The 22,387-nt window shown below is 36.2% G+C and overlaps 1 protein-coding gene across 1 annotated transcript in view; it reads right to left on the bottom strand.

The window, feature by feature from the left end:
- Positions 1–250: 250 nt before the first annotated feature.
- The window catches only part of LOC150077255 (E3 ubiquitin-protein ligase RNF217-like), a 213,542-nt gene continuing 191,405 nt past the window's right edge, over positions 251–22,387 (bottom strand). The window contains exons 3-4 of the mRNA XM_090385831.1: positions 16,472–16,673; positions 251–420 (exon numbers count right to left, since the gene is read on the bottom strand). Coding sequence (XP_090241957.1) covers positions 251–420; positions 16,472–16,673 — 372 coding nt within the window. The remainder of the gene's footprint in view (positions 421–16,471; positions 16,674–22,387) is intronic.

The following is a 22,387-nucleotide window of genomic DNA, read 5'->3' on the forward strand; positions in this document are numbered from 1 at the left end:
GCACAATTAATAAAAATAACCTTGTTATAATGAATACAGAGCAGATTAAAAAAATCATCTTACTGTATCAATCATGAACTACACCTATACAATAAATAGCATCTTATTTTAATGTATCAGCTGATTAATAAACATTGTATTGACTTTTATTGAAGACAAAATTTCTAACATCACATCAATATCTATATATTTCACAGGATTGGGTTACTTTGTGAATATTAATTTTGACATAATTTAAAATAAGATTCAGCTATGGATCATGACAGTAAATGATCCTGTGCTCATTTTTTCTTCTGTTCTTCAGTTCATATAACTTGACACCTCCATACACTGGTAATGCAAATATCCCAATCCCTACAGCAACAGCTCCAGCACAAAGAGCTAGAGTTCCAAGCACTGGAGCAGCCATTATTTTACTTCCTAAAAGGAAAGAGGAGGAAAACAATTAAATTTCATATTATACTCTGACAGAATAACAAATGTATTGTAACACAGTATAATATTTTTATTTAACCGACAACACTGTTTAACATTGAAAACAGACATTACCACTAATTTTTATGGCACCAGTTCATTTCCAACAAAATTAATAACATTTCATAAAAGTTGATAGCAATATACTTTGCTGTATAGACAGCTGCTTCTACTTCATCAAGAAGCACGTTCAGTGCCATAATTAATCTGGTAGTATTTGCACAAAGTGCATTTTCTCGATATTCAGATAATTTCTTAAATGTTTAACAGAGAAAAACCAAGGAGAAAACTTTTCTGAAAGGTATTGTATTGTAAGATAAAGCTGGGTAAACAATAGTTTTAGGGTGCAAAAGAGTCTTAAAAACATAGTGGGATTAAAATTACTTCCATAAAAGTGATGATATGTAAATGTGCTGTTTTATGTATATGAATATGTAATCCATGCAAAACATTTATAGAAAAAGCAAATTATTTAAAACACTGCATTAGACTCAAATGCTTAATGTGGATATGAACACATACTCACTTAACTAATTAGTTTAATGGAATTTAAAGATTACACAAGACAAATTCTTCAGACTAAATTCAAGTGCAATATGTTTTTGGAACCTCTTTGGACTGTTTGAAGACATAACAGCTAAAGTCAGGATGTTAAGATGAAATTAGAATGCCTACAGCCATCTTAAAAATTTGGATGCCCTGTGCAAAAAAAACATATGTCCTCTTATAGTTACAAATCATATTTTTAGTGAGTAATATTAAATATTTATTTTAAAAGGAAACACATTTTATTGTTCATAAATGAAAATACTTGAAAAAAAAGAAAAAAGGAGAATGGTACCCTAAAAGTCCGGCACTCCTGCACAATAGCTTCATTTAGTTCAGTGGTTAAAGTGGCATTGAAAATGCCTGTTCTAAGCAATGTTTTAATGCATTTTCAAGACTACATTTCAAATGCAGTGTTGAAAATATTGAATCCAAAATATTGACTGTATGCTTGAATTAATTTAGTTTGAAGAATTTGTCTTGGTGTAACCTTCAAATTTCCTTAAGCTTAAGCATAATTTACATGACCTTGTGTTTGCTTACCCTTTAAGAATTAATATATTCTCATGTATTCATGCACCATGCCTTAAATACCATAATACATTATCAATTAATATTTAAAAAAAACATTTAGTGTTATACCTGGGAGTGTAATCTTTTTTGTGTTGTTTTAAAGCTGCAGTGCTTTATAATAAATACATTTTTTTTTTGTATATTTGTTACTGTGATAAACAAATAATGTTCACTCCCATTTTCAGTAATATTTCATTTTGGCATGCTAACATAAAAGACTTGCCACTTTTGTTAAAATTCATGCACTTTTACTTAAAAGGTCAGTAAGAAATTAAGTTTCATTATTCACCTTTTAATGAAAACTTATTCTTGATCAATATTTTTATATTAATGTGAATATTGCAATAAAATTATTATTAGCCATATGGTGCAAGAAAGCCTGAGGCTTATGCTGCACCAGCCAAAAAAAAAAAAAAAAAGAGTTACCCCCCCGAGAGAGAGAGAGTTTTCCCCCTTCTACTTTCATTCTTGAAAGTAGAAGGGAATCACCAAGAAAGAGAAGAATGATGATATCCAACTCGGGACCCCTGGGTGTGCCAAGCCCATACTCACCAGATGTGAGCCCCTGGGGAAAACTGACACATACTCTGTAAATTTTATGTTGATTCACTAATATAAATCATCTTATAATTATTTTGATTTTCTTAATGCATATTTATAATGTGTAATCCAATTACATATTATAAATATGCATTTAGTGTTTGGTTTTTTCTTTATGAAGTGACTGTATTGTGACTGTATTTTTCAATTACATTGCATTATCATTATCTCAAATATTAACTCAAATTTTAACCTTTGGCAACTCACAACTGAACATTAGTGTATTGGACCTGCTTTTAAATTTGACATACACTGTCATCAGTCATCTTGATATTCTCAATTGGTCCATTACAGTTTAAGGACCCACCTCCTTCTTAAAAAATAAATAACATATGTATTAGAAAGATATTCCTAAATTAAAATTTCACATAGTTCCATAATTAGTCATAGTTTCATAATAAATCCTGCCTTTCCCTCCACACACGCACACTGCACAAACTACAAATAAAATTCTTGGTTATATTATTGTTATTCTCATTAATAATTCATAATTATCACTTTGCAGTCTTTATTACTGAACAGGACAGTGAAAGAACTGATTAAAATTGTTTATTTTTTTATAATCCAGGACAGCCATGCTACCAAAGGAATTTAAATGAATGAAAAATTAGATGTGGCAACTTTGTAACATGTATATGCCATTTAAAATTTATAATGTTACGTTTTTTGGATCAGTTTGTCAATTTGCAGATAGAGACCTCAGTTTCTAGGGAAAAAAACTTTCAAACGGTCTGAGACTGACTAATTAAATGCTACATTATATAATAGTCTTTGATGCTTCTTGAAATACCATTTACTTGGCAAAACAACTGTTTTCAAAATATTTAATTTTTTTTTTTTAATTTGTATGACAAGTATGAAAAATATTACTCATGCACATATTCATTGGAATGAGCAATGAATTCATTTCCCTTCTAAATTGTTTTAGAAGTAAAATGAAAGGGGTGAACTATATCTAGCATCTTTATTATGTAACATTAGCTGGCTCTCCACTAAATAATAGAAAGTGGTTTCAAATGTTTTAAGCATCAGCTGCATAGCAAAAATTATAACTAAAAACCTGTCTAGCTTTCCAAGAAATATGAACTTACACTAAGCATCTTTTAAACTTAATCAAGAATATGGGAAAAAGAAAAAAAAAGGTTATGCTGCAGCTACATATAAAACAGACTTTCCAAAGTCAAGTGTTTACAGAGGACTGACATATTTGAAAAAAAGATGACAACTGACTCCTAGAATACTTAATAATGATCAGATGGAAACAAATGAGCCTGTCTCTATCTTCAATAGTGAACAAACAATTCACTTCAAGAATATTATATTTGGCAATATTCATAAAATACATTGGTGAAATGTATGTATTCTTCTAATTAACAGCTGAAAAATTTTAAATATGCTTAGGTCAACCTAAATGATTATTCATTAATATAAGTGAGTAATAGAGGCATGCTAACATAAAAGGATGATGGTCAATATGAGAACAAAATAAAACTTTTTATTTTGTTCTCATATTGACCATCATCCTATTCTATGTAACAAAGAAGAATGGAAACTAATTAGACTATGTTAAACAAAAAAAACTGCATCTGGCACTAGGATGACCAAATGTTGATAATATCTGTAAACTTCTGCATCTGGTATCTGTTATTTAAACCTTTCAAGTGTAGCAGATGACAAGTACTGAACACTATTTCTTTCTCTAACAAGGTAACAAAACTGTTACATATGAAGCAGATTCTGATAATTTTAGAGTTCCTCCTCTTGTACCACTGAAACATTATTGAAATGTTGGATGTTGTTAAACCAACTAACAGATTTTATACATCATTTTAGGAATGTTTAATAGATCATTTATTGTTTGTAACTGGTTCTTTTTTATTGCTGTTTGATTAGGTGATATGAGACCATTATCATAATAACTCTTGTTATCCTTGTTTACATCAGTGGTCAACAAGAGGCTACTGCATGTTGCAGTGGCCAATAAGACCAAAAATGTAGGCTCATGAGCAGTGGCATATCCAGGTATCATCGTAAGGAGGGCATGGCAACCAGGTCCAGGTAACATCGTAAGGGGGACATGGCGACCAGGATTTTGAGGATTTTTTTTTGAGAATGCCTCCTGCATTCTGTTTCTTTAATTTCAAATTTTTGGTTAAAGGGGGCCTATGCCTCCTCTGCCCAACCCTGAATATGTCCCTGCTCATGAGACTGACCATGCTTGTACATCTGCCAAAAGTAGTTGTCTTCTAGCTGCTGTACATACTACCCAGAAAGAATTTTAAAAAATAATAATAAAAAACCTTAAAACCTTCAAAGAAGAAAGATGCAACTTAAATAAGAAGCATCCCTTAACTTAATTGTAGTTAATATATTCAGATTGTAATTGAGGCTCTTTGAAGATCACATTTAGCTAGGAAACTGTCAATTACTGTTCTGCATCCATTTGGTCTGTGCTCTCATTCTTCTCATTAACACTCCCTTCTGTTTCTTCACTTTAAAATTCTTAGATCTCTCACATTATTAGTATTGGCAATATGATGCAAGGAAGCAAAGAATATATATCACCATTCAAGAAAAAAAAGAAAAATAATTTTTTAACTTGCTTCCACAACATTAGGTGCAAGTTTATTCCAGTAATCATTTGCTCTCTGAGTGAATGCATATTTCACCTGGAGAGAAATTTATGTTGCTGTGTGTGTGTCATCTGAGAAAGAGTAAAGATGCCATCCGAATTTAGTTTGGTTAACCCTTTAAAGCCACGTACACTTCAATTAAGTCACCACACAGATTTCCAGAGATTGCAATTTATGGAATCCCAATTTTTCTGGGTAAGAATATCCAAGGGAAGGGCAACAACTATTCTTGTTGTTCTTCTCTACACCCTTTTCCAACAGAATTACATCCTTTCTAAAATAACGTTGCCAAACCTATATGTAGTATTCAATATGTGGCCTAACCATTGCCTTATATAATGGAATAATCACCTCTTTGGTTTCTGCTGTCAAAGCTCCTGTATATCATTGGTGGTACCCCCATAAGCTGCTTTAGCTTATGGGGTAAGCTAAAGAACATAAAATTATCCCTAGGATTTTAATCTTATGAACTAACTTGAGTTAAGTGATATATTAATTCAGGATTACTGCTACCCAAATGCAGTACCTTGTCAAATGTTAAACTTCAATTGCAATTTTTCAGCCCATCTGATTAGTTTATCTATATCTTGCAGTAGCATATTTGATTATTATCATTGATCACCCTGCAAACTTAGACATCACACTTGAAATTCATATATCAATGTCATTAATAAATATTAAAAACAGTAAGAGGCCCAGCATCAACCCCGATGGTATCCCACTCATTAGTCCAAAAAGAGCAGTGCCCATTTATAAACATTTTTGTCTCCTAACAGTTATCAAAATCATAATAATTGTCACTATACTTTTTTACATCAGTGGTCAGTAACAGGTTATTTATACTAACTACAAGGTGTAATCAAAAAGTTTGTGGACTGATTTTGTATCTTGAAATCCCTGCTCATGATTGGATTGGATTTGGATTTTACTGGCACAAAAGCAACTAAGGCTATGATGCGCATGCCACACCATAAAAATACAAATGAATAAAAGATATCGTAACCTTCCAGAAAGGTTACGTCAATAAAGGTAAATACATAAAATGCAATACAACACAGTGACTAAAAATAAATGCTCAACACTATATATATATATATTATTATTAGTTTGTAAAAATTTATCCGAAATTATTCGTTAATTTATATGAAATATATATTTCGTATAAATTAATAGTTTGTAAAAATTTAAAAACATCTGACATGTGGTCATTGATAAAATCTGATTGAGTGTATAAGGCTCAGTCAGATGGGTAAAAGCAGTAAAACATGTTTTGTGCCCGGATAAATTTGGTATAGTCAATTAAAGCATTATTTATACCTAACACAGTGTCACAAGACTCGCATATAGGAGGATCATCTGCCTTCAGCAGGAAGGAATGTGTAAGATGATTCTGTCCTATTTGGAGTTGGCCAAGAACAACTTCCTCGCAATGATTCCTGTGCAGACTAGACTGCCACAGTTCAATTACAGGCTTTATCTTATGTAATTTATTTGCCTGTAGTCTGTATGGGGGACTGACAAGCAACAATTATTAGTGGGAATTGCTGACTTGGCTGTAGTGTCAGCCTAGTCATTTCCCCTAATCCCAGTGTGGCTGGGAATCCAACAGAAGCAAAATATTGTATTCACATTCATGGAGAGAGAGAGAGAGAGAGAGAGAGAGAGAGAGAGAGAGTCTTCTGCTGGGATTATATCCCATGGATGATAAAGCCTGTAAGACACTCACTCAAAGAATCAAAATATAAAATGAACCGTTGGTACTGGAATTTACCAATCCAAGTGATCAATAGTGATCCAAGACTAACTCTATAGCTTGCAGCTGTGAAAATATGCTACATTCAGGGAGAATCTGCTAAGATATAGTGGTGTCTGGAAAGGCAGCAGCAGATACTAGGCATGATTGTGACTTTGAGCTGTCTGTGTAAACTGGAAGGAAGTCAAAGTGTTCAGCTCGGTGTGCTGAATAGAGCTGCAGGTAGACAGATGATGGAATATCAGACTTTACCCAGTTCTTAAGGAAAAAGTCACATGATGGAATATGGGCATGCCAGGGTGGGAGAATTTCCTTTGGTGTTTGGGCAACCTTGTCTACCCTGATATTAAACTCTGTGAACACGAATACTGAAATGATGATTGGCAATCTGGTGAGCACTATACAAATTTTCCCAATGTGGATCAAAAACTGATTACATAGGATGTTCAGGTAGGGATTTAAGTTTTAAAGTGTACTTTAGAGACAACTGTTTACGTCAAAGTGATAGTGGTGATTCATTTGTTTCCATGTATAGGTTCTGTACAGGAGATGTTTGAAATGCTCCAGTATTGACACAGATAGCTTGATGATGATGATCCATCGAAGTATATTGTCTCTGGTTGAAGTGTATACCTGGGACCCATCTAGTTTGGATCATATAAGTGCATGATAGATGCAAAGTAAGATATATCGGTCTGCACCCCAACACATAGATGAGAGAGAACAAAGAATATTTAGTTCTCCTGTGCACTTTGTATGGAGTTGATGGATATGTTGCAGAACAGTCAACTTTTTTTCAAATTCAAGTCTCAAGAAATTTGTGTCTGACGCTACTGAAATAGCATTTAGCCCAAGCCTTAATTCGGATTCAAGATGAAGATTATGCTTAAAACAAAAGTGTACACAAATGGTCTTCTGCAGCAATAACCTGAATCCATTACCAAGTGCCCAGGAATTAAGGCAATCAATGGCTTGTTGCAGTTATCTTTCAATAACCCTCATGTTGCATGACTGAGAAAATATGCTAAAGTCATCAACATAGAAGGCATTGTTTACAGTTGGAGGAAGTTCTTTTGTGATGGAATTTACTTTAATGGCTAAAGCGTGACACTTAATACCGATCCTTATGGAACTTCTCTTAAAAAAAGGGATGAGAGAGTGAAGATCCTACACAAACTTAGAAAGACCAATTGGCTAAAAAATTTTTAATAAAAATGGGGAGATCTCCTCTAAGACCAAGACTATGCAAATATTTTCAGATGCCAAATCTCCAAGTTGTGTCATATGCTTTCTCCATATCAAAGGATACAGACACAAGATGTTCACATTTTAGGAAAGCATCTCAGATGGATCTTTTCAGTCTAATAAGATGGTCCAGAGAGGACTAGTTCCTTCAGAAGCCACACTGGATGCTGGAGAGAAGGATGTTTCATTCTAAATACCATAGTAAACAAAAATTAACCATTCTCTCCAGGATTTTGCACAGACAGCTAGTCAAAGCAATAGGATAATAATTAGTAGGAATTTTAGGATCCTTTCCTAGCTTCGCAATTGCAAGAACAGTTACCATGTGCCAGGCATCCAGAAACTGCACTTCAATAAATATTCTGCTATATAGAAGAAGCAGGTAATCCATAGATTTTGGTGAAAGGTGCTTAATCATTTCATAATGGATGCCATCTATCCAACACCGCTTGCCTTAGAAAGGGTGAGAACTCTTTTTAGTTCCTGCATAGTGAATGGCCCGTTGTAGGGACAAAGGCCCTTTGGTGCAAAATTTAGTGCCTGTTTTACACTTTTGTGTTTCAGGACCAGGAACTCTAGGGAAGAGGAAGATATCACAGAGAGATGTTAGAAAATGTTTCCCTAAGAGCATTGGCTACTGCAGTTGGCTCTGCAATAGTGCATCCATTATATTCTAAGATCAATGAATGAAGGGATATATATTTTCCCTTTATTTTCCAGATTTATCCCAGACCATCTTAGTGCTGGTAGACTGGGTGATGTAAAACAGATCCATGATTCCTTTTGACTCTGATGGCGAATGTAGCCATCAGAGTTAGCGTGCTTTGACTAGTGGACATTTAAAAGCTATTAAAATGGCCCTGGTAGGATATCATCAGAATATCTCCCAAGCTTTGTTTTGAGCCTTTTTTGTTGCTGTGCATTGTGAGTTCCACCATGTTTTTGGAAAAGGTGGAAACTGGGTAGATATTTTCACAATGACATTTGCAGCTGCTTGGATGATATTTTCTGTGATGTATGTAACTGCATCATTGATAGGCTCCTGACTGTAGTGATGTCAAACTCTGCCAGATATTGAAAAGAATTGCAGTCAGTCTGATCAATCTTCCGCCACAGTAACCTAAAAGGCAGGTTATAACAGGGAAGCGATCACTTCCATATGGGTTCTCCTCTGCTTCACAAGTGAGACAAGGGAGAAGAGAAGGGGAGCAGATAGAAAGGTCAATGGCAGAAAACATACTGGTAGCATGTGGAAGAAGGTGTTAGTTCCCATATTTAGAAGGGAAGGGTTATTGTCATGCTCTATGACATATCCCCCTTCCACTAATGTCGGCACTACTCCCATAAGGTGTTATATCTATTGAAATCCCCAAGGAGTAGGACAGGAGATGGCAGCTGCACTATGAGATTAGTATTAGTAATGGCCGCATGGTGCAAGAAAGCCTATGGCTTATGCTGCACCAGCCAAAAAAAAAAAAAAAAAATCCAAATAAAACAATGATAATAAAAAAAATAAATAATAATAATTAATAAAAGAAAAGGAAATTAAATCTATCATCCTATGCGCTTCCCTCACCCAAAGGTACTATCCAGATGATCTCTGAATTTCCCCAAACTGTCAGCTTCTACCACCCATGTAGGCAACTTATTCCAGTAATTTATAACTCGCTGGTTAAAATAAAACTTCCTGCAGTCCAATCTAAACATTTCCCCCATAACTTGAATTTATGTCCCCTAGTTCTAGCATCATTTATAACCTTGAAAATTTCATCCTCATTCATTTTACTGATGCCTCTCAGAGCCTTAAACACCTCAATCCAATCTCCTCTAAGGTGTCTTGTTTCCAAACTCTGCAACCCACATATTCGAAGTCTTTCTTCATAAGGATGCCCTTTTGCCGATCTCACCAGGCGAGTTACCCGTCTTTGCACCCTTTCAAGAAGCTCGATGTCTTTCTTTAGGTGCAGTCTCCATACTTGAACACAGTATTCCAAGTGTGGTCTAACAAAAGCCTTATATAATGGGATTATCACGTTCCTATCTCTACTTGCAAAAGTTCGATAGATCATTGATAGGACACCATGGGCCTTCCTTGCAACCTGTTTACAATGCTCAGAGAATTTCATGTCTAACCGTATCGTAACACCCAAGTCCCTTTCCTCCAGTACTGGGTTTAGTTGAACTCCACCAAGTGAATAAGTTATTTTGGGATTACTGTTTCCCAGATGTAATACCTTAGGCTTTGTTGGATTAAAGCATAGGTGCCATTTTTCTGACCATTCCTGAAGTCTATCTAGGTCTCTCTGAAATCTCTCTAGATCATCAAAGTCTGTCTGGAAGATGTTGGCCTCAGGTGGCAAGTAAATGAAACAGACTGTTAATGAAAACCCAACCGTAAGGTGAATTGCCACAGCTTCTAAGTTAATGGAAAGCTGCACAGGTTGTAATGGGGTCTGATTGCCCACAGGGATTGCAACCCCTCCAAGGGCAGGTCCATCCATAGTTCTGTCCTTACACAGGATAGTAGTATTATGAATTAATGGGTTTTCTTTAATTTTTAAATATGTCTCCTGCAAGCAAATTCAGACTGGCTCGTGCTTATTCATGAGGGTCTTGATGTTGTCTATATATCACCGGAATCCATGACAATTCCACCATAGGAATTTATCCATTATTTGGGCTTGGTGGGTCATAGCAAGAGTTGCAATTCTTTGGTGACTTATCTAACTGATTAGAATTTGCAGCAAATTTGTTTTTAAATTAAGGAAAGTGCAACAGACACAAAAAATGTTAAAAAACAGCTTTTAGAGAAGATGCTACATGATGTTGAAAGACTTTTCAGTGGTTCACAAAGTTTAAAAATAACCTCTTGTCCATCAAAGATGATTCTCACTTTAGCTGCTCTTCAAAGAGCAATGATTCAATTGTTTGTGACCTGATCAGGAGTGACCGACATTTAACTATGATTAAAGTTTCTGGTGAAAATGTTTCTTATGGCATATGTCAATCATTTTAACACAATATTTGGGAACATGTGTTTCAGACAGGTTTTTGCTTTGCATCCTCATTGATGATCACAGAGATCAGCAAGTTCTCACATCAGGATCACTGTCAAAATATGCTGCCTTATCTATATATATAAACAAAATTCTTTTTAAATGAACACAAATGCATGTAAATTCTATTTACTTCAGCAGAAAAAGCATAAAAAAGCAAGTACACAGAATATATTTTGGTTGTCTTCTATATTAGATAAATACTACCTAATTTATATCTTTATTTATTTGACTGCATAGTCTGCTGATGTAGCTTACCTTTATGTCAACTGCTAACTTTTTATTGAAAATTAATTCTTAGCATATGATTATAACTTATTTTCAACCTTTTCGTGGAGTTTGCGTTGATATCTCAGACTCTTAACTTTACTCAAGTTAGCTTTCTTAAATAAAGTATGCATTACATTTCCATATTCATTTTAATGTATTTATCAAAAATTTCAATATTTTCTTGAGAAACATTGATCTAATTAATATCATAAGGCAATATTCAGCTAATTGTATTTATATGAACTTCTTCTTCAGCTCGGTGAACCTCCAAGGTTCTTGGCTGCAAACACAATCTTCCCTCATTCCTTTCTATCCACTTGATAGGTTCAGTCTGTTATTCCAAGCTCCCCTAGGTCCTGCTGCACAGTGCCCTTCCATCGTCCTCTTGGTCTTTTACCTGTTGATATATATTGGTATGCTATATATATTGGTTGCACTGGAATCTTCCATTCTTTCAATATGCCCTAACCATCTAAGTCACATCGCCTTCATTTCGTAAACAATCAGTGGTAATTTATAATTTCAGTAGAGTTCTTTTTTATGTCTCCTCCATTCTTCCGTTTGATTGTCTTTGATGGGTCCAAATCTTTCTAAGTATTTTGTTTTCAAATCGTTATTGTTATTGTTATTGTGGATAGCTGTGTTCCAGGTTTCTGCTCCATATAGCACTATGGCTCTAATGCAGGTTTTATATAAGTCTAGGCCTGACGTAGCCCAGTGGTCAGGAGCGAGAGTGCATAGCATGCGTTCCTTGAGTGGACCGGGGTTCAAGCCCGTGACTGCTAAATACGATAAATATTTGTATTGACGATTTATTGTAAACTCTACTGACTTGGTTGTCGTGCCGGAGTGTAAACAGAAAAAATTTATTTATTTGATAAAATTTTAGACAACAGATGATGCTGAATTGAAAAATATGCTCTATTTCCTGCCTGGATTCTAGCCATAACTTCTATGCTGATATTATTTTCGCTATTTATCGTTGAACCTAGGTATTTGAATGAGGTTACATTTTTAAAGTTCAAATTATCAATTATAAAATTTATGTCTTGGTTGTTATCACTTCTTGTGACTTTTAAATATTCAGTTTTTTCTTGGTTAATTTGGAGTCCAATTTTTCCAGCAGCTGTTCTTAATTTTTTAAACGTATTTTTTATATTTTCCAGATTGTCACTAACTAAATCTGCAAATCAAATATTTATATGAACATTAAATCGAAATATGAATCATTTTTTTTATTAATTTCAACACTGTTATATCATTTTCCAAAAGATATAAGTCTTCAAACTTAAAAAAATTTATAAAAACAACCTTAATAATTTTTTAAAAAAATACATTATTTTTCTGTAAAATATTTAACTTGTGATTGCCAATAAAATAGTTGTTGTTGTTATTTGGTTTTTAGGAGCATTAGCAACTAAGGCCATATTGCTCCAGTGCGGTGGTCATTCCCTGACCTTTCCGCATGCTCCGTATTTGGTGGTGACGGGCTCGAACCCCCGGTCTAATCAAGAAGCGTGTGCTACGCACTGCTGCTCCTTCCCACCTGGCTACGGAGGCGCCCCAATAAAATAGAAATGCCACATAAAATATAAGTCGAGGCAGTGTTAGGTATGTCGAATGCTATCAAGGCAGTGTTAGGTAGGTCGGAAAACTGCTAGCTTGGGGGGGGGGGGATTCACAAACTAATAGATTAATGGTAGCAATAAGCAGAGGTGATAGTGATTCTTGCACTGCTTCTATTCGAATGAGCAGAAGCCTGCAAATTGAGCTACTGGGAATTTTAAGGGCTGCTGGGAGTCATCAGGGAACAGATAAATACATCGTTTGTGTTAGGGTAACTAAGAGTAAGAATAGGTATATATATATACTTGCATGTACACCAATGCTAGGAGTATAATAAATAAATTTGATGAATTTGAAGTGCTGGTCAAGACATCAAAAGCAGATATTGTTGGATCAGAGACATGGTGCCACACGGATATAAGCAGTGCAGAATTGGAATTTGGGGAGAACAATGTGTACAGAAAGGAGAGGCAGGAAGGGAGGAGGGATTATGCTGTTAGTTAAGAAACACATAAAATCTAAGGAAGTGCATCCAATTGACATTGGTGGCCAATGCAATATTGAATCAGTGTGGTGTGACATAAGCACTGGGAAAGGGAAAATGAGAATAGGTGTGTGTTACAGACCTAATGAATCTGATGAGTATAATGAGAAATTTTGCAGAAAAATAGAGTGGGCCAGTAAATCAGAATGTCTTATTATTATTTATTATTATTATTATTAGCTGTATGGTACAAGGAAGCCTGAGTCTTATGCTGCATCAGCCAAAAAAAAATTCCCGAGTTACCCTGAACAAGAGAGAAAGACAAAAGTAGAAGGGAATCACCAAGAAAGAGAAGAATAATGATATCCAGCTCAGGACCCTGGGAGTGCCAAGCCCATTCTCACCAGATGTGAGCCCCTGGGGTTATAATGGGGGATATTAATTTTCCAGATGTTGACTGGAATTTTGTGGGTTGGTCACTAGCAAAAGTTTTGTGGATTTATTAGATGCCGTTTTCTACAGCAACATGTTTGAGAGGCAACCAGAGGGAGTAATACTTTGATCTGATTCTCAGCAGTGGTTCTTCATGCATTAAGGATCTGCAGATAAAGGAACCACTAGGTGGCAGTGATCACAGTGTACTGATGTGGTATTTACTTAAAGATGTAATAACCATTAGGGGTAAAGGGAAGGGTTTTTGCTTTCGTAACGTGACTACAGCAGTCTCAGAGAGATTTTAAATTCTATACAGTGGGATCAACTAATGATGTTACTAACGGTAAATTCTAAATGGGAAGCCTTCAGGGACTTAATCTTGGTTTGTGTACTAGGCTTTTCATACCAACCAAGAAATACTGTACTGTTCAAAGTTTAAGCCTAAATGGATGTCAGATAATTAAATGAGGTTCGTGGCAGAGAAGAAAAATGCATGGGATGCATATAAATTATCAGGCAACACAGAAGCTTATGACAGATATAAACTAGTCTGTAATCAAGTCACAAAGAAAGTTAAGCAGGCAAAGGTAGATTATGAGAAATTGTTGCCAAAGGACGCAAAGAAAAACAGCAAAGAGTTCTTTGCTTATGTAAACTCTAGAAGGAAAGGGATGAATCAGATTGGTCCACTTAACATAGATGGTTCGACTATTGATGATCCTGCTCAAATAGCTGATAAACTGAATGAGTATTTTGCATCTATATTCACATATGAGAAGTTATTCAATGAGGGGTATGCCAGAAGTTTATCAAACTCTAACAGGGAGATAAGTGATTTTGTAATAACTGCAAAGTTATTACAAAATAACTGGCAAAGTGGAGGAGAAATCGTTGAAGTTAAACATAAGGAAGGCACCTGGAGTGGATGGGATCAATCCAGTTATATTAAAGGAAGCAGCAAAGGAAGTAAGCAAACCCTTAGCCATAATTATGAAAGCGTTCTTGGACTCAGGGGAAGGTCCCCATGGACTGGAGATGTGCAAATGTGTCCCCCAATTCACAAAGGGGGGGAATCAAAGTGTGATACTGGTAATTACAGACCTGTTAGTTTGACTTCTGTTCCAGGGAAAATAATGGAGTCACTGGTAAAAGAAGCAATGCAGGATCATCTAGACAAGACTGCAGTTCAGACACAGCATGGGTTTGTTGAGGGGAAGTCTTGTCTGTCAAATTTGATTGGATACTGTGATGTGGTCACAAAGGAATTGGATGCAAAGAATAATTTTGATATCATATATTTGGATTTTAGGAAAGCTTTTGATACTGTGACACATGGAAGACTACAGTACAATTTGGAGCAGTATGGCATTAAGGGCAAGTTGCTTCAATGGATTAAAGGATGGTTGAGTGAGAAAAGACAGAGTGGTTATCAATGGACACTGCTCTTCATGGACTAATGTTATTAGTGGAGTCCCCTAGGGTTGGTGTTGGGTCCATTGTTGTTTTCGGTGTTTATCAATGATATTGATATATCAGGATTAATGTCTAAGTTTGCAGACAATATGAAGGTTGGCAGGGTTGTTAATGACATTAATGATGGTATGCTACTGCAACAGGATCTGGAAAAATTGAGCAGATGGGCTGAGAGGTGGCAACTAAAGTTTAAAATTGACAAATGTAAAGTTCTGCATATGGGTAGCAGTATTCGCAGAGTAATGTATCAACTGGGTGGTACAACACTCAGGGTAGTGGAGAATGAAAAGGACTTGGGGGGGGGGGGGGTTGTGCAGTCCACTATGAAGTTTTGTGAGCAGTGCAAAAAGGCTACAAGAGTAGCTCATAGTGTCTTGTGAATGATACAGGAATTTTGCTAGGAGGGATAAAGGGGTGATTGTCCCCTTGTATAAGACAATGGCCAGGCCACACCTTGAGTACTGTGTACAGGTCTGGAGGCCTCACTTTAGGAAAGATGTAGAGCTCTTGGAACGAGTACAGAGAAGGGCAATGAGATTGGCGAGTGGAACAAAGGGTTGGCATTACCAAGAAATTAAGTTCTGCAAATTGCAGCTTCTGGAGACTAGGCACTTTTGAGGTGATCTAATTGAGGTGTATAAGGCCTTGAATGGATTGAATAAGCTCAATGCTAATGAGATTCTTCCTCTTGCTCAGATTACTCACCTGAGGAGCATAAATTCAAAATAAGGAAAGACAATTATATAAAAGATTTACAGAAATTCGCCTTTAGCCAGTGGGTGATTGATAGTTGGAACAAACTTCCATCTTTTGTAGTGGAGGTCAGCAACTTAAATAAGTTCAAGGCAGAGCTAGACAAACATTTGGAGTGAATGGATGGGTTGAATGGGAAGAGTGTTTTTGTTTTTTTGGGTGATACTATATAAGCTTGCTTTCTTGCATCATATGTCCTACTCATGCTAATGCTAAGTACTTTTTACAGACCCACATTTAGACATGATGACACCCTTAGCCAAAGCAAGTGAGAGACCCCACAATATGTAATTGTAAATTTTTATCTTCACAAAAGAAAACTGACCTTTCTCTCTGTTGACCCCCCCTTCGATAATGCGGGCCCTAAGCCATGGCTTTTTTGGCTTATGCTTAATTCAGCCATAACTTTTATAAAGTTAAAGTTATCCAAAAACCTCAGGATGTGTATATTCAATCAATTACTTGTGAAATTATGCTTTCAAAACTTTTTTTTGCCACTTTCATTATTTTTACTCTACCACTGAAGAGATAATACTGCATATATAATACTTAGATTTTCATACAGATAAACTATTTATTGGGCAGCAAAATTCGCTCTATTTTTACTTACCAAACACAGCTCCTCGCACTAACTTTCTTTGGACTGGCTTATCAGCTTTGTAGCGAAACTTGCAACCGAATACACTCAATTTACTATAATGGTCCCCAAAGAACTTTAGACGTCGAAACCGATCACCGCATCTGTAGCAGAAGTCAGTCTTGCATCTGGTACAGTGCATGTGGTCACATCCAGTAGTACGTTGAATGAAGATCTGTAAAGAAATGTACTTTAAAAATATATCTGTCAATTATTTCAGAGGAATGAAATTAAAAAATACCATTCCTAATATCTTTCCTACAAACAACATTTATGAACCCAATGCATATTTATTTTTCAGTGGCAGCCATTGAATCTACAAACTGCTCAGCTGAAATTATCTTTCTAATATTTTGCCCAACAAAAATGCTTTCTGCAAATAAACTGGGAAATATATTGGAAAGACAAAAAGCAATTACCATTCTTGTTTAGAGCCATAAATTGCTTCTTTAAATTGAAAAGCAATAGAGGTAACAGGACTTTTGCAGCTACTCCCATATTTTCAATACTTTTTAAACCCTGTATAAGGTTGTCTCTATATGGCCACTGCTTGTCTACTGCTGATTTTATGCTTTGCAGTCCTTGTCACATAAAACATGGCACTACAGTATAACCTGACCCAGCAATATATACAGAATCTTCAAATTAAACAAAGTATTCACCCATAAGTTATGATCTATTTCCTTATATAAACTCAAATGTATGCTGAACTAAAACTAGCTGATCTTGAAAAATATCTGTGCCCATGTAGGGAATGCAATGATCTTAAATCAAAACTTGTCTTAATAAAGAACAGGACTGAGTCTCAGAGAATGTGCGAAGTTTTCCAGATTGAGCTGGGATATTTTTTTTTTTTTTTTTTTTGTTAGTTGTTGGTGCATCGGCTTCTGTGGTTCTTAATGCACCTCCCAAAGTTTTTGCATTTTACTCTGATCCAAGCCTGAGGCGGGATTCGAACCCATGACCTTTGGGTTGCCAGGCAGGCACTTTACCCACCTGGCTAGCCCGGTCGGCGGGATAATACTAGGAACTTGGCAATTTTTCGAGTGTCCAATACTAAGCTAAGGGATGCTTCCCAAAGGATGGGACATCGTATGGCAGGTACTATAGTTCTAAATGGATTAATACTAGTGGATGAATCAATTCAGAGGAAACTGATAATGTATTCTGAAATCAAGATGGTTAGAATAAAACCAGGGGTATGTCTATCGTGTACCAAAATTTACTGATTTGTCTGTTCTCAATGGTACTGAAAGGTATGGTTATACAGTTGCCAATTAATGACTTAAAAATTAACTGACAGCTTGGTCAAGAAATATAAGGTCCTGATGGAAAAATGCTGTAGGCTAGGTCAAAATGTTATTATCTGAAATTCTCCCCAGACATGATATGATGAAAGCCTTGTAGATTAACTTAAGACTTATTTTGTAAGGATGGAATTCACTTTAACAGGAGAGTTGCAAGGGTTTTTGCTGATGCCATACAGGCCTTACTGGTTCAGGGAAACTATAAGTTCAGGGGACGAGAACAAGATGCCTGGTAAGACTCAGATTAAGGATGTCAACCAAGGTTAACATGCACTCTTAGTACTTTTGAGTAGTCAAATATCAAATGATATCAAATAACTCCATATACTCTAAATGGAAAGTGCCACAAATGAATTAGCATCCTGAGCAGAAAAATAAATAAGTGCGCTCATGCTCACTGGCCAAAAAATTAAACTTTTATTTCAGTATCTAGTAGGACTACCTTTTTCTCAAATTATAGCCTGTACACATCATGATATGGATTCTACTAGGTGTCATAGGTAGAGTAGCTCCAGATTTCATAATTTTTCCATTAGCATATTAGCATATTTATCAGCTGCTGTATTGTGATTGGTAGAGAACTGCAAAGCTGAATTTACCTTTCCAACGTATCCCACATATTTCAATTGGACTTCAGATCTGGACAATTAGATGCCAGGGTAGATGCCGAAAACCTTGGGAATGTTTCTCCAACTGTTCAGATACAATTTTTGCATAGTGGATTGTTACATTATCGTCTTGAAAGAATCTGTTGCAGTCTGGGCAAAAATTAACTGTCACAAGGTGAAGTTGGTCCCATATGACAGAAAGATATTCATTGGCAGAACAGGACCTTTTACTCGTATAAGCAGACCAGTCTCTACCAATAGAACATACCATGATACCACCTCTAGCAGTTTGTACTGGTGGACACAAGACAGTCTAGATGCATGGCTTCATGAGGTTAATTCCACACTTTCACCCTGCCATTAGTACAACAAACGTAAATTGAGATTTGTCAGACCACATATATCTTTTTCCACCATTTAACAATTCATTCCAATCTTGGTGGCACCACTACCAGATCCTTCAATTTCCACTACATAGTTTGGTTGAAAACGAGCATTTCTTTGCCTAAGTTGAATTTTTCAGTCATTTTTGATCTAATATTATTAGTGGAGTTCCCCATGGTTCAGTGCTGGGTCCATTATTGTTTTCAACATTTATCAATGATATTGATAAATATTGATAAAATATTGATAAATGTCTAAATTTGCAGATGATACGAAGGTTGCAGGGCTGATAATGACAGTAATGATAGTACACTACTGGGCCAGGATCTGGAAAGGTTGAGCAGGTGGGCTGAGAGGTGTTATTGAATAAACCACTGTATGCAGTACTTCAGAGGAACAGTGTCCGTGGAATATAAACACTACACTAGAACTATTTGGTTCATTGTGACTCTCCCCTACAATGAAACTTATAGAAATGAGTGGCCATTGCTTTAATAGAACAAAAATGGCATTTTGAAGGCTTTTGCAGAGATTCCATAACATTAAAAGCATAGCTAAATGCAGGTTTACTAGTTACCCAATTTAAAACCATTTATACTGTATTATTTTGTGGAAACAAACCTTCCTACGACATATATTTATGATTACCAGTGGTTTCTTTTCGCTTGATTCTTTCCCTCAGCACAAAAGAGAACGCTTACTTTTAATCAAAGACCATTCACAGTGTGAACAGGAATTTTTGTGGAAGGTTAGATATCTGCTTGTGCTCGAAAAAAGATCATGCAGTATTTTTGGAGAAGTTGTTTTGTGAATGATAATGCATTACACAGAGATAATTTTTCAAGCAGAGATGGCATGATTGAAGAATACCTATAAGAGTACAAAATCATCTGCCCGCTATGGTTATAATAATAGACTTTGAATCCCATAAAGCTTGTGTGAAATGTCTGCATATATCTGCATCTGTAGAAAAGGCATGCAGCAGACACAGTACATCTATGAGACAGAGAGTGGAGAGACTCTGTTAGAGATAAGTCATTAACCTAACTGCCCTCTTCTGAATGGAATCCTGAGAGAGGTTTTGAGGGCAGCGACCCAGATGTGGGAAATATTCCATGGTAGGACGGATTTGCAATTTGTACAGAGTGAACAGCTGTTTGAAAGAAAAGTAACACCAAGAGCGAAAGAGAAAACCAAGTTTTTTAGATGCAGAGGAAGCAATATTTGTAATGAGCTTGTGCCAAGAGAGAGATTAGCGGTCAAGGTAATCCCCAAAAGAGATATACCATCTTGCCTAGAAATTGGAGTATCACCAAAGATAAGCACAGGAGCAGAAGAATCCTTTTTGCGAGATATAAGACAGGACTGTTTTAGGACTGAAATCAACTAAGTTGTCTTTGCCCCACTGGAGAATTACCTGGAGATCAGCATTTAAGGAATTGGTAGTGGATATTCCAGACATTGAAGTTGATTGGGCAGGGCGAGGTTTCTCAAACTGGAAGGTGGAATGCAATGTGCTATTATCAACAAAACTATGGATAGGATTTCCAGTCAATGGAAGAAGGTCATTAATATACAAGAGGAAAAGAGAGTGGGGGAAAGAACTGAACCTTGGGGGACACCAGCATTAGTGGAGAAGTTAGAAGATAGAGAGCCATCTACCATCACCCTCAGTGAGCAGTCAGAGATGAAACTGGCTAACCAATTACAAAAAACAAACCATAAGATGGAAGCTTATTTAAAAGATTATTTCAATTGTGTTTGGCATAAAGCCAAACACAATTGAAAGCCTTTGAGATGTCAAGAGCAACTGCTTGTGTTTCACGAACTATTCCATTGAATTTGTCCATAAATGGGTAACATAAGCCAGAATATCATCAGTGGATCGACGCTAACTGAATCCATACTGGCGATCATTGAACAGACGGAAAGTTTCTAGATAGTTTAGAAGTTGGAGTTAATTGATTTTTCCATTTCTTTAGAAAGAGTAAACTTTAGTAATTGCAATGGGATGTTAATTGGATGGGAGGGATTTGTCACCCTTTTTAGGAACTGGCTGGATATGAGCAAATTTCCAAGCAGAAGGAAAAATACATTTGGAATAAGAAAGTGAAAATAGGTGGTAAAAAAAAGGAGTAAATTCAGGAGCACAGGTTCTGAGAACAAGTGAAGAAATAGCATCCAGACCTGGAGTTTTCTTAGCAACAAGATTTGTCAAAATCCTTCTGACATCCTTTTGATGGAAGACCACAGGAGGCGTTGGATAGAGTGTGCTAGGAAAGGTGGGAGGTGTTTTATGAAGATCATTAATACATGAGTTGGAATGAAAATGGGATACTAGCAGGTCAGCTTTATCATTGGCTGAAGTGACAAAGAACCATATGGTTTGGACAGAGGTGGGAGCAGAGATGGGCAAAAGTTGCGGCCAATAGCTTTGGTAAGAGACCAGAATGCTTGTCTACCATTAGGGCAAGAAGCAAGTTTTCTACCCTTAGCCTGTTCAAACTCTAGTTTGGACTGATTAATAACTGCTTTACAATTGTTGCAAGCTTTGGTGTAGGCAGAAAATGAAACTGAAGAATTAGAAACAGGCCAATTGTGATATGCAACGTTCTTCTCTTGAACAGCCTTAGCACATTTATTGGAAAACCAAGGTTTAGATAAAGGACGAGATTTTAAAGTGGAGCGTGGAATAAAGGATTCCATTCCTACAAGAATAATTCACTGACACAATCTGAGCAGACGTTGATATCAAAAGTTTTGAAACAGTAATCCAACCAAGGAAAAGAAATCTCGTACGTCATCCCATTTTGCATTCTTGTAATGTCAAACAACACAAGGTTGGGAATAGCCATGAGATAAAGGCTCCATTGGAGAAGAGACAATTCACCAAGTTCTGAGGCACGTAAAGGACCACTCACTTTTAACATGTACTTAGAAGGGTTTTTTGTGAGAAAAAGATCAAGCATGTTGGCTGTATAGTTAGAATTGTCCAGTATTCTGGTAGGCAAATGAACAATCTGTGCGAGGTCATTAGTAATTGCAAAAGCCTCAGCATCTTGACCAGCTGGGTCTGTGTGACTAGAAAATGGAAGCCAGCTAGAGTTATGAACATTAAAATTACCAAGGAAAATTACCTCATTGTTAGGAAAGTTGGACTGGAGAAAGTCAAGCTGCAGAGAGAGGAAGTCAAAGAGTGATAAGTGATTAGTGGAGTTGGGAGAACAACAGAGACAACAGATGAATTTGACATAATGAGGTAGAGAGATTTTAAGCCAGAGAAGATCAAAAAGAGGAGATTCCAAATTACCAAGTCTCTGACAGGGAAAATCAGAATGGATGTATGCACAAGTACCACCTTTGAGGCAAAAGAAATCATAATTGAATAATTTGGGCAACTGAGATGAGCAGTGGTTGAATCAACCGATAACTGCGATTCTGTCAGAAAAAATACATGGGGTTTGGCAGACTGCAAGTGGAAATGGACATCGTTGAGATTAGAACTGAGACCACGTATATTTGTGAAATTAACTAGGAAGTGTTTGGGAAATTTAGATCTTTTTGCAGATAAGCTTACTCTATTAGTTTTG

Source organism: Mastigoproctus giganteus, chromosome 12 (genome assembly GCF_048544385.1).
Source record: "Mastigoproctus giganteus isolate SK-2022 chromosome 12, ASM4854438v1, whole genome shotgun sequence".
Taxonomy (NCBI): domain Eukaryota; kingdom Metazoa; phylum Arthropoda; class Arachnida; order Uropygi; family Thelyphonidae; genus Mastigoproctus; species Mastigoproctus giganteus.